Source organism: Neophocaena asiaeorientalis, unplaced genomic scaffold (assembly GCF_003031525.2).
Source record: "Neophocaena asiaeorientalis asiaeorientalis breed wild unplaced genomic scaffold, Neophocaena_asiaeorientalis_V1.1 scaffold607, whole genome shotgun sequence".
NCBI lineage: Eukaryota > Metazoa > Chordata > Mammalia > Artiodactyla > Phocoenidae > Neophocaena > Neophocaena asiaeorientalis.
The window spans coordinates 609,861-622,254 of record NW_020173405.1 but is presented as its reverse complement, the minus strand read 5'-3'; the positions used below and the strand labels follow the sequence as shown (position 1 = coordinate 622,254).

At 50.8% G+C, this 12,394-nt stretch overlaps 1 protein-coding gene across 3 annotated transcripts in view; it reads left to right on the top strand.

The window, feature by feature from the left end:
* Positions 1-12,394, top strand: part of NCF1 (neutrophil cytosolic factor 1) — a 19,283-nt gene that overhangs the window by 340 nt on the left and 6,549 nt on the right. For 2 of the 3 annotated variants that reach the window (XM_024747198.1, XM_024747197.1), the window contains exons 2-9: positions 4,061-4,141; positions 6,387-6,462; positions 6,614-6,779; positions 7,815-7,870; positions 9,286-9,408; positions 9,909-10,016; positions 10,862-10,979; positions 12,293-12,392. In XM_024747198.1, the coding sequence (XP_024602966.1) occupies positions 4,061-4,141; positions 6,387-6,462; positions 6,614-6,779; positions 7,815-7,870; positions 9,286-9,408; positions 9,909-10,016; positions 10,862-10,979; positions 12,293-12,392 (828 nt within the window). Of the gene's footprint in view, positions 1-4,060; positions 4,142-6,386; positions 6,463-6,613; positions 6,780-7,814; positions 7,871-9,285; positions 9,409-9,908; positions 10,017-10,861; positions 10,980-12,292 lie in introns of all 3 variants that reach the window. The other variant, XM_024747196.1, reaches the window with a different exon arrangement.

Genomic DNA, 12,394 nt, shown 5'->3' with positions numbered 1-12,394 from the left:
CCCGCCCACCCCACGCCCTGCTTCCCGCCCCAGCCCGGCGTCCCTTCTCCGCGCCCGGCAAGTGTCCCCGCGGCCCCTCTGGGAAGGGTCCTCGGGAGAGCGCCCTGGTGGCGATCAGTTACATTAGAGTCGTGACCCCTCCTGTAGGGTGACACCACCACAGGGACCAGAGGAGTCCCCCCTCCTGCCCTGGGGGAGCTGGAGGAGTGCAGGCCCAGACATGGCCATCCTATCACGGGGTCTCCAAACCCAGAGGAAGGCCAGGGAGGGATCCAATTAGTAAATTGGCACTTGTAGTGTATGTGCCAAGACCCTGTTTTTTTAACTTTTAATTTTGAAATAATTTCAAATTTACAGAAATGTCCCCCAAAATACCAATAACTCCAACATTCCTTCACCCACATTTCCTCTCTCCTCTCACTCTCTGTCTCTCCCCCTCCGTCTCTTTGTCCCTCCTGCTTTCTCTCTCTCTGAATATACATTTTCTGAATCATTTGAGAGTCATTTGGAGACACTGTGTTTCTTTACCTCTAAGTATTTATTACAGATGTGTATTTCTTAAAATCAAGGACGTTCTTTTACATAGCCAAAGGTGTCAAAATGAGGAAATTAACACTGATAAAGCACTGTTATGCAACCCACAGACTTTATTCGGATTTTACCAATTGTCCTCTTGTCCCTCCGTAGGAAAATTTTTTCAGGTCAAGCATCCAATCCAAGATCACACAAATTAAAACAAACGAACAAAAACTATCCAGGATCACCTGTTGCATCTGAGTTGTCATGTCTCTTTGGCGTCTTTAAATCCAGATCAGTCCTAATCGGTCTTTGTCCTTCTCAACTTCGACTTTTTGAACTTTTTTCTCAACTTTCGACTTTTTGAAGAGATGGGGCCAGTTATTTTGCAGAACACCCCTCGATTCGGGTGTGTCACCCCAGAAGTATTGATACGTTCTTTTCATTGATCGTATCAGGTGGCAGGTGATTTTGATTTGTTCCTTTATTGGTGATGTTAACTTTGATCACTGAGTCCTGGACGTGTCCTCCAAGCTTCTCTGCTGTAAAGTTACTCTTTTCCCCTTTGTAATTAATAACTAAACTGTGGGGAGGTTATGTAAAGCTATGTGAATATCCTGTACCTTATAGTATCTGTATGACTCTTGCCTGAATCACATTGCTATAATGATTGCCAAATAATGATTTTTAAACGCTATTGGTCCTTCTGCATTTATTAGTTAACATTTTCCTGTGTCTTCCCTTCTTCCTTATTTATGTCAGTATGGATCCATGGATTCCTGTTTTATTCAGTGAGTTATAATCCAATACCATCATTACTTATTTTGATGCTCAGAATGTCCCAGGTTTGGTGACTGGAGCTCCTTCAGGCTGGCTTCTGTACTTTTTTTTTTTTTTTTTAATATATCCTGTCATTCTTTTTTCTTGCGGCGGGGGCAGTGGGAGACGGGGTACCTGGGTACATTCTTATGGCGCAAAGTGGGCCAGCTTAACTTGGACTTTCCCAACCCTAGTCCTGGACTCAACCATTTCACTAAAGAGCCCTGGTTCTTTTTAGTGGGAGTGATATTAGAACGCAAGATCTGGTAGCTGGGTGTGCTCATTGCCACCAAGGTGTCATGGCTCATGACTGCCTTTCCAGTGGACAGACTGGAGGAAATAGCTATTTCATATCATCCTTGCCTCTCATCACTTAACGTTTGTAGCTCCTTTTTCTCACTGCAGGAACCCTGGCTCCCAACGAGATCAGTATATTCACTGTTCTGCTCAATTCTAAAATACACATAAACTTGTTTCAGAATAATTACACCCACGCCACTATTAACAAGAAACCTACTAACCTATTAAGTCAAATTGAAGTTTTCTTTGCAGTTCTTCTGAAAGTGCTGCAACTAAAAGCTATTTGGATTCTTTTCCATTTTCCTTTAATATTTAGGTTATTACCCATTTTATATATAGTTAAGTTCATTTGTTTCTGTCTGTTTCCAACTTTAAAGTTAAAAAAATCCTTGTTGATTTAATTTTACTTCTAAATATGTAAAATACTAGCAAGTTCACCCATTTAAAGTGCACTATGGCTTTGGGTATATTTCAAGTTCTTCAACTGTCACAACCATCTAATTTTTTAGAACATTTTTATCATCCCCGTTGGTAGCTATTCTTTTTATTCCCCAAGCTTTTATTCTGAGAGACTTCAAATATACAGCAAAGTTGAAAAAAATTTCACAGCAAAACAAAACAAAACCAAACAAAAAACCCAACCAGGGACCTCCCTGGTGGTGCAGTAGTTAAGAATGTGCCTGCCAATGCAGGGGACACAGGTTCAAGCCCTGGTCCTGGAAGATCCCACATGCTGCAGAGCAACTAAGCCCGTGAGCCACAACTAACTGAGCCTGCCCTCTAGAGCCCACAAGCCACAACTACTGAGCCCGTGTACTGCAACTACTGAAGCATCTAGAGCCCATGCTCCGCAACAAGAGAAGCCACCGCGATGAGAAGCCTGTGCACTGCAACGAAGAGTAGCCCCCATGCGCCACAACTAGAGAAAACCTGTGCACAGCAACGAAGACTCAACGCAGCCAAAAATAAATAATTAATTAAAAAAAAACCAAACCCAACCAGACATATGCTTACTATCTTGATTATACCATTAGCACTTCCTATAGTACTTGCTTTATCACGTATGCATCCATCCATCCATCCACCCATCAATCTATCTTATTTTTGGTGCATTTCAAGGCAAATTACAAACATCAGTACACTGTCCTAAACGTTGGGTTGGCCAAAAAGTTCATTCTGGTTTTTCCTTAAGACCTTACAGAAAAACCCGAACGAACTTTTTGGCCAACCCAGTACTTCAGCATGCGTATCACAACTAGAGTTCAGTATTTTTCTGTAGTTTTTTTTCTCTTTTGATGGAAAATTTATGTAAAATGAAACCCACAAATCTCAGAGATACATTTGCTGAGATCTGACAGTACATCTCCCTACGTAACCCAAACTCTCATCAAGACGTAGACTGTAAAAAATTAAAAATAATAAAGAGAAAAAGATGTAGACCGTGACCATCACCCCATCTCACACCCCAGTCATTCCTCCCCATCCCCAGGTTTTTTCCACCTTAATTTAGTTGTGCTTGCTCTAGAATGTCATAGATATGGAATCATATGTAGCCTTTCACGCCTGGCTTATTTCACTCAGCATAATTTAGTGATTTTGAGATTCATCCGCATGATTGCACACATCAGTAACTTGTTCTTTTTTGTCTCCTAACTATTTTTGCAGGCCTATTTTTCCTTCCTGAGGTTTTTTGTTTTGTTTTGTTCTTGTTTGTTTTTAAATAATGGCTTTTTTGAGATATAATTCCCATGCCGTACGATTAACCTACGTGAATTGTACAATTCAGTGGTTTTTAGGATGTTCACAGACTTGCACAACCATCACTACAATTGATTTTAGAAGATTTTCTTCATCACCCATACCCGTTAGCAGTCAAACCTCAGCCCCCTTACCCCCAGCCCCGCCCAGCCCCTGGCAACCGCTAATCTACTTTCTGTCTCAATAGATTTGTCTCTTTTGGACATTTTGTGTGTGTGTGTGTGGCCACGTGCGTGGCTTGTGGGATCTCAGTTTTCCGACCAGGGACTGAACCTGGGACCTTGGCAGTGAAAGTGCAGAGTCCCGACCACTGAACCACCAGGGAACTCCCTGGACATCTCATAGAAATGGAACCATACAACAGCTTACTGAGTTCTTGTGTTGTCTGAGGTCAGCCCTTTCTGTATCTTACCTTCTGTTAACTCTCATACCAGCCTTAGCAGTGAGGTCCTACTTTTACCTCCAGTTTACAGATGAATTTGAGTTAATTTGAGAGAAGTCATCCCTCTTGCCCTGGGGACCATGAACTTGGTGCTCTTTCTATGGCCCAGGTTACCCCAAAGAGCATTCTCCCTCCCACCCCCAGTCCCGTGGGCTTCCACCATGGGGTGGGGGGCTGCCCAGGTGCATGGCTGAACGAGATGCCCCACCTCTACCGCCCCCCCAGGTCTACATGTTCCTGGTGAAATGGCAGGACCTGTCTGAGAAGGTGGTCTACCGGCGTTTCACTGAGATCTACGAATTCCATGTGAGTGCCCTGTGTTGGGGGTCCAGGGAGGGGATGCCACACCCAGTCCCAGCTCTGCCCTTTGGGGAGGGGAGCGGCCTAGGTGCTGACCAGGAGCTGAGGAACCCAGAGTCCCCCCGTCCCCTCCCAGCCCACAGATAAGGGGGCATTATTTTTTTTAACTTTAAAAAGCACTAAAGCAATTTTTATTTTGGTGCCCCAGGCCCCACTCCACACGCAGGGCCCTCCTTAACCAGGGAAGGGGCTTCAGGAAGCGTGCAGGTTCCTGCACTTCTCTTGTGTGAATTATTTAAAGTGAAATGCAAAGAAAACTGTAACCAGCCTTGTACACCCAGCACCTGGAGTCACAGCTGATATCACTGGGCCGTTTGCTATAAGGCGATTTTTTTGTTTGTTTGTTTTAAAATTCATTTTATTTTTGGCTACATTGGGTCTTCATTGCTTCGCGCAGGCTTTCTCTAGTTGTGGGAACGGGGGCTATTCTTCGTTGCGGTGCGCAGGCTTCTCACTGCAGTGGCTTCTCTTGTTGCGGAGCATGGGCTCTAGGCACATCAGCTCAGTAGTTGTGGCTCGAGGGCTCTAGAGCGCAGGCTCAGTAGTTGTGGCGCACGGGCTTAGTTGCTTCGCGGCTTGTGGGATCTTCCCGGACCAGGGCTCGAATCCGTGTCCCCTGCATTGGCAGGCGGGTTCTTAACCACTGTGCCCCCAGGGAAGCCCTAAGGTGTTTTTAAGATAAAGGAGATGAAACATTACAAAAGCAGTGGAAGTCGCCCTTCATCTCATATCCCGTCCCAGCTCCTACCCTGGGTGGCCACACACACACACACACACACACACACACACACACGCGCGCGCGCGCGCACACACGCACAGCACAGAAACGACATGCAGTAGTGTGGAGCCTGCATTTTCTGTAGTGCATATAAATGCCATCAGTGTGCTTTTTGCCTCTTTCTCAATCTTATTACTGTCACTAGGTTACTTTTTTTTTTTTTCTGTACGCGGGCTTCTCACTGTTGCGGCCCCGCCCGCTGCGGAGCACAGGCTCCGGACGCGCAGGCTCAGGGGCCATGGCTCACCGGCCCAGCCGCTCTGCGGCATGTGGGATCTTCCCGGACCAGGGCACGAACCCGTGTCCCTTGCATCGGCAGGCGGACTCTCTACCACTGAGCCACCAGGGAAGCCCACTAGGTTATATTTTTTGAGACTAGTCCATGCTGATGCTTTGTGGGGCTTCATCTCACCTCTTTAAACTGTTCTGGGTTATTCCATTGTAGGATTAGCTTCTTTTATTAATTGGTCGACTCATTCATCCAACCACTATTTATTGAGCACCAACTAAGTACCAGGCACTTTCTACTTAGTGAGAAGGAAATGCTGCTGAAAGGCATAAAAGACAGATGCAAATCCTTGCGCACCCTAGTAGACCTTATGTTCTAGTGGAGGAGTCAGGATAACAGACAAACAAAAAAATAAGTAACTTATATAGTATGTTAGATGGTCCTTAGAATTACAGAGAAAAATAAAGCAGGGAGGGGAGGTGGGAAGGGTGGGACAAGGAAGGACAGTTGTCAGGGAGGAGGCCTCACTGAAGTGGGAGATATCTCCTTGAAGAAGGAGAGAGAGAGAGAGTGACCTATGGATCTGTGTGGGGGAAGAATGGGAATCGCATGTGCAAAGGCCCTGGGGCAGGAGTGGGCCTGGAGCATTCAAGGGTGGCTGGAGCAGAGTGAACAACAGGTGAGTGGGGCAGGAGAGGTGAGCAAGGCAGGCAGAGGCAGGTCACATCGTGCCTTGTAGACCAATGCGGAGCCTTGTAGACCAATGCGGAGCCTTTGGCTTCCATTCTGAGTGAGCTGAGAGGCAGGGAGGGTTCTGAGCAGAGGAGGGACAGGATGCAACTTAGGTTTTCAGAGGATCCCTCTGGATGCTGGATTGGGGACAGACAAGGGAGGGGGAGGGGTGAGTGACCTAAGAAGGTTATAATAACCAGACCCGGTGGAAGCTCAGACCAGGGTGGTGGCAGCAAGTGTAGTGAGAAGAATCAGATTCTGAATAGATTTGGGGAGCAGAACCGAAAGAATTTGCTGATGGATTGGATGTGAGGTGGAAGAGAAAGAAGAATCCAGGATGCCACCAGGAGCTTCTCGCCTGAGCAATTGGAAGGGTATTTAGGTCATGTCCAATCTTGTGTTCTACAGAGCTGTAGTAAAACAAATTCCTTCACATCTGCTTTTCTGTCTAGAAAATCTTAAAGGAGATGTTTCCTATCGAGGCAGGGGACATCAACCCAGAGAACAGGATCATCCCCCACCTGCCAGGTGAGGAGCAGGCCTGAGTCACCTGGGCAGGCTCACCTGTCCCAGCTCCCTTCACCTGCCCTCTGATTGCCCCCTCCACTCCCACCCTCTCCGGACTTGACCTTTTGAGTGTGCTCACTGGTCCTCTGGTGCCCCTCCCTGGTCCGCCCAGCCCCGCGGTGGTTTGATGGGCAGCGGGTGGCCGAGAGCCGCCAGGGCACCCTCACCGAGTACTGCAACTCGCTCATGAACCTGCCTGGCAAGATCTCCCGCTGCCCCCACCTCCTCAACTTCTTCAAGGTGCGCCCTGACGACCTCAAGCTCCCCACGGACAGCCAGTGAGTGCCGGGAGGAGGAAAGGTGGTGGTCAGACCCTTGCCTGGAGTGGGTGGGACTATCCCCATGTTAGACAGGAGGAGCCTGAGGCTCAGAGAGGGGAAGTGACTTGCCCAAAGTCACACAGCAGGGAAAGCCAAGGAGGCAGGATTCCAACTCTGGACACCCCCAGCATCCCTGCCAAGTTTCTACCTGGACCCCTCTGGGCCTCAAGGTGCTGGGGGTCGGGGGGGAGGCACTGTGGGCTGGGGGTCTAAGGTCCTAAGTCCTTGTCCTGACTCTGAGACTGCCTGGCCGTGGGACATGGAGCCTTCTGAAGGCAGCTTCTCCTTCTGTGACCGGGTGGTGAGGGCCAGATGCAGTAGTGGGTGCTGGGGAGAGTTGCTTACAAACTGTGAAGTGTGGAGCCCCCGAGAGGATGTGGGGGGCCGGTGGCCTCTGTTCCTTCCTGAGCCTGTCTCAGGCCCCTGCCTATCCTTTGTCACCTCATTCTCTGCCTGCCCTCGCTCCAGGGATCTCCTGTGCTCAGGGCCCTGCGTGGACAGCATCGGAGATGCTGATGAGATCTCGCGGGAATGTGCTGTGGAAGGTCCTTCTCTCTGTCCCCCTCTGGTACTGAGTGCTGGGGGACGCCTGGAGGACAGGGCTGCCGTAGAGACAGCAGGGCTCCAGCCAGTGCTTCTGGACCCTTGATCACATCCCCGGTCCTGGGCAGGGCAGTTCCCATTGGCCCTGGGGTTGGGGGCGCCCACTCCTGTTGGCTTCCGTCTCGAGGCTCCAGCAGAAGGGAGCTGGCCCACGAGCCTTCTCCTTTGGGTCTGCAGGAGGCTGGGGCCCCTCCTCGGGCTGGCTGAGCAGAGCCTGTCCTCCTCAAAGCCCTGTCCTTCTAGTCCAGTTGCTACCTTCTCTCTGTGGCGGCCCCCATTTCCCACGTTCCTTCTGGGAACTTTCTTGGCAAGTTCTTCTGGAGGTCTGCCCGGAGCATGCTGTTCTCCAGGGGAAGCTGAGCGTCTAACCCAGACTGTTCTCTGATGCAGGGTGAAAAAGCCAGAGACATACCTGATGCCCAGAGATGGCAAGAGTAACGCTGCAGGTGAGAGGCTGGGGTCAGCCAAGTGAGGGTCACCCTAAGGGACTGCTGACACCATCAGGGACCCTGAGCTCGGTGTGTGCAGGGAAAAGAGCAGGAGGTGAGAGCAGCTGTGAAGGGTCTTGGCGGCTGCACTGAAGTGTTGGGGTCTTTGAGGGTCACTGGTCAGTGAAGGGAGCTCACCTCCATGGCTGCAGCGCCCAGCACAGACCCTGGCTCCCAACAGCCTAGAGGATGTTCTGGCTGAATGAATGAACAGATTTAGGGGCAAAAGTGGCCTTTAGGGGTGACTCAGGGGCATGACAGTATCTAGTCTTTATTGCATGATAATTGTTAATAACATTACCTAACATTTATCGAGCACGTACCCTGTGCCAGGCGCTATTTTAAATGTTTTCCATGTATTAACTCATGTAATCATCTCTATAATAGTATGAAATAGGTACAACTGTGCTATTATCCCCATTTTGCAACTGGACAACACTGAGGCTTGATTTAAGTTGAGATTCTTGACAAGGGACACACAGCTACTAAACGTGGAGCACGATTTCAGCCAGTCGGTGGGACACACGGTCAAGTACTCTGGGCTACTCAAAGTGTGGTCCAGTGACCAGCAGTGTCTTAGGTCAGGCTGCTATAACAAAGTGTCATAGAGTGGGTGGCTTAAATAGAAGAAATGAATTTTCTCATAGTTCTGGAGGCTGGAAGGCTGAGATCAAGTTGTGGGCAGGTTTGGGTTCAGCTGAGGCCTCTCTCCTTGGCTTGCAGACGGCTGCCTTGTTGCTTTGTCCTCACGTGGCCTTTCCTCTATGCATGCAACTCCCTGGTGTCTTTTCCTCTTCCTATAAGGACACCAGTCCTATTGGATCAGGGTCCCACCCTTATGACCTCATTTAACCTTAATCACCTCCTTGAAGGTTTTATCTCCAAATACACTCAGATTCTAAGGTACTGGGGGTTAGGGCTTCAACATATGAATTTGGCGGTGGGGGGACACAATTCAGCCCATAACAGGCAGCAGCAGTACTGCCTGGGGGCTGGTTAGACATGTAGCCTCTCAGGTCCCACCAAAGGCCTATGGAATCAGCACCTATGTTTCAGCAAGATCCCTGGGTGATTTGTGTGCACCTTGAAGTTGAGAAGGGCTGCTTGCTAACCACATCAAATGAGAAAGAGACCGTGTGTAAAGTGTGTGACCAGTGTCTGGAACACACTAGGTGCTCAATAAGTGCAGGGCTGCGAAGACGAGCTTGTCTTTGCTGCTTTCCAGTATACAGGGCGCGTCTACCCCTGGCCTGTCTGGAGCTGGGTGGGGATGGGATGCCAGTGCCTGTTCAGGTGGCCTACACAGGGCCCACAGGGGAGAGCCAGGACGAGGCGCCCACAATGTCCACTCACCCTGCCCTCCCTCTACCCAGACATCACGGGCCCCATCATCCTGCAGACGTACCGCGCCATCGCTGACTATGAGAAGAGCTCAGGCTCCGAGATGGCTCTGGCCACAGGCGACGTGGTGGATGTCGTGGAGAAGAGCCAGAGTGGTCAGCCTCCCCGCCCTGCCTGGACCGCCCTCCCCTGGCGCCTGGGCCCATGGCTACAGGCCCCCACCAAGGCTCTGCCCCCCAGGCAGCCCCAGGCCTCCTCCCCGCCTGGCCCACCGGGGGGCTCTGGCTCCTTCAGGGGCCCTGACTGTTCTCCCCACACTGTGGGTCACCCTCTCTGAGAGTGTGCCCCAGGGCAGCTCTGGGGATCTGCACACATTCTGGGCTGTGACTGTGCATCTCTGGGGGTTATATCCGGGTGGACAGGTGAACTTCTCACCATGTGTGTGATGTGGGTTCTGAGCTGTAGTTCTGTGACCCTGTGGGTACTGGTGTGTGTGATTTTGGTGTAGAGTGTGGTGAAGGTGACATTTCTGGATCTGAGTGTTGGACGCCTGTGTGTCTGTGTCTGAGTGCCCTCACCCACCCCTACCCCCCACCGATGGCTGAGGGAGGCTCCCAGGCCTGCCCAGACCTACCGCCCTGTATCCCTGGCACAGGCTGGTGGTTCTGCCAAATGAAGACAAAGCGCGGCTGGGTCCCGGCGTCCTACTTGGAGCCCCTGGACAGTCCCGATGAGGCAGAAGACCCAGAACCCAACTATGCAGGTGCCCCTCCCCTCCTCGGCCTCAGGGGTGGGAGAGAGGGGCAGGATTGAAGAGCCAGAAGTGACTGCTTTGGGGTCAGACATGACTGTGGGCTGGGCAGGAGGGGAGGCAGGGCTGAGACCCTAGGTTGGGTCTAGGTGGGGTAGGAGGTGGTGCCCTTGGTCAGGACAGGGGGAACCAGGAGGTAGAATAGAGGTGAGGGGGATAAGGTCAGCCTGGGACACCGCGTGGCTGCCAGCCTGGGGCCGGGTCCAGTGGGAAGCTGCATGATGAGCCAAACTGAGGCTCAGGAAGGAGGGCTGCCTGGAGGTGGGGGCATTATGGCTGACTAGAATGGAAAAACTGGCAGCCCCTGGGCTGGATGGGTCCCACGTGGGGTTTGAAAAAATTTAGTATTGGTTGCCCGTATTTTGCAATAGAAAGATCTTACAATTTTATATGGATTTATGACTCCTCTTTAAAAATTGGGCAAGGGTGTGTATTGGGCCTGCAGCCCCACATGCCAACAGTGGACAGGAGTTGAGTAGCTCAGGTGCCACTGGATGGGTGCTCTACCTCTGCACTTTCTGCCTAGCCACTCCTCGTCTGCAGGTGCCTGGCCAGGTCTCTGCAGTCATGGGTGCTCCTGGCCTCTGGTGTGGGTGATGGTGGGTAGGAGCGGGCGAGCTCCCCTGGGTAGAGTAGGCAGAGGGCACAAGTCCAGAGTGTCTCCACGAGGAGGGGGGAGGGCTGGAGGAGAGAGGCCCTGGGCTCCAGCTGGAGGAAGCCCCAGGCCCAGAGAGGAGGGGCGGGGTGGTGAGCCCCGTGCTGGGGGGGGCTTCACACTCTGCCCCTCCCCTCTCCAGGTGAGCCCTACATCACCATCAAAGCCTACACTGCCCTATTGGAGGATGAGATATCTTTGGAGCAGGGCGAAACCATCGAGGTCATTCATAAGCTCCTGGATGGCTGGTGGGTCATCAGGTAGGAGAGCTGTGCCCTCCCTCCCACTGCACCTGCCCTGAGAGTCAGCCTGGCCTGGGGTTGGGCCTGCGTAGGCTCAGTGCCGACTTGACTGTGTGACTCTGGGTAGGCCGCTGCCTCTCTCTGGGCTGTTTCCATTTTGGAAGCAGACTCGTGATAATCCCAGCCTGCCCGTGTCTCAGGGTTCAGTGTCCTTGTCTGAGTGGGAACACCTTTCCTTTGTGACTTGGGGTCACATCCCCTGACCAGTCCATCTATTCATTCTCCAGCAACACAATTAATTGTATTATTATATTTGATAGCTGCTAGAGCAGACCCTGTCATCCCTTTTCCTTTTAAAATCCTTCATTGCAATTTCCATCTGTTTATTCCTCCAAGTGAACGTAGGAATACTAACGTGTTTTCCTGCTTCTGGGGAAAGCAGAATCCCGGGGTCTTGCACACGATTTCAGAGCCCTGAGTCACAGGGCTCATCCGTGACCCCAGTGAGCTTGTGGCCACAACACCCCCCCCATCAGCGTGGCCCTTGGCTGGGGACTTTGAGGCAGGATTTCTCAACCTTTTACTTTTTAAATTTTATTGGCATATAGTTGCTTTACAGTGTTGTGTTAGTTTCTGCTGTACAGCAAAGTGAATTAGTTTTTTGACCCAAACTCAGTTAACCCCCATTATGCACCCCTGAGACAATGTTTGTGAGTCTCCCACCAGCCAAGAAGAATCAGAGTTTTACAGAGTAAGGTTTGTGTTATGCAAAGGCTGTTGTTTTTTTTTTTTACTACCAAATGTAGTAGTGAGAATGGAAAGAAAAATCTTCTCAACAAATGGTGCTGGAACAACTGAATATCCCTATGGGGGGAAAAAATGAACCTAGATCCCTGCCTCACACCATACACCTTTATTTGGAACATTTCACAGATTTTACCAAGCACAAAACCCAAAACTCAAAAGCTTTTGGAAGAAAGCATAAGGGAACTTGGTGACCTGGAGGTACGCAGACGTTTCTTAGGACACAGAAGGCAATCACCATAAAAGAAAAAACTGACAAATACAATATTGCAGATGTTTTGTAGCAAACACCTGTCCCCGGGGAGATGGATCTGCTGACTCCCTCCCCCTCTCAGCGTCACAACTGGGAAGGCCTGTGTGGCATTGATGAGGAAACTGAGGCACACAGGTGCAGGGTCTGGTGTTGGCTGCCGTGTTTGCCACCTCCCAGCTGCCTTGACCCCCAACCGTTTAGAGGGAGCCTTGACCCCATGTCTGAGGCCCCGCCCCTGCAGCTGCTCAGGCCTCAAGGGCTGCCTCTGTTGCAGGAAAGAAGATGTCACAGGTTACTTCCCATCCATGTACCTGCAACAGGCAGGGCAGGACACAGAGCAGGCCCAAAGCCGGATCAAGAGGGGAGCGCCGCCCAG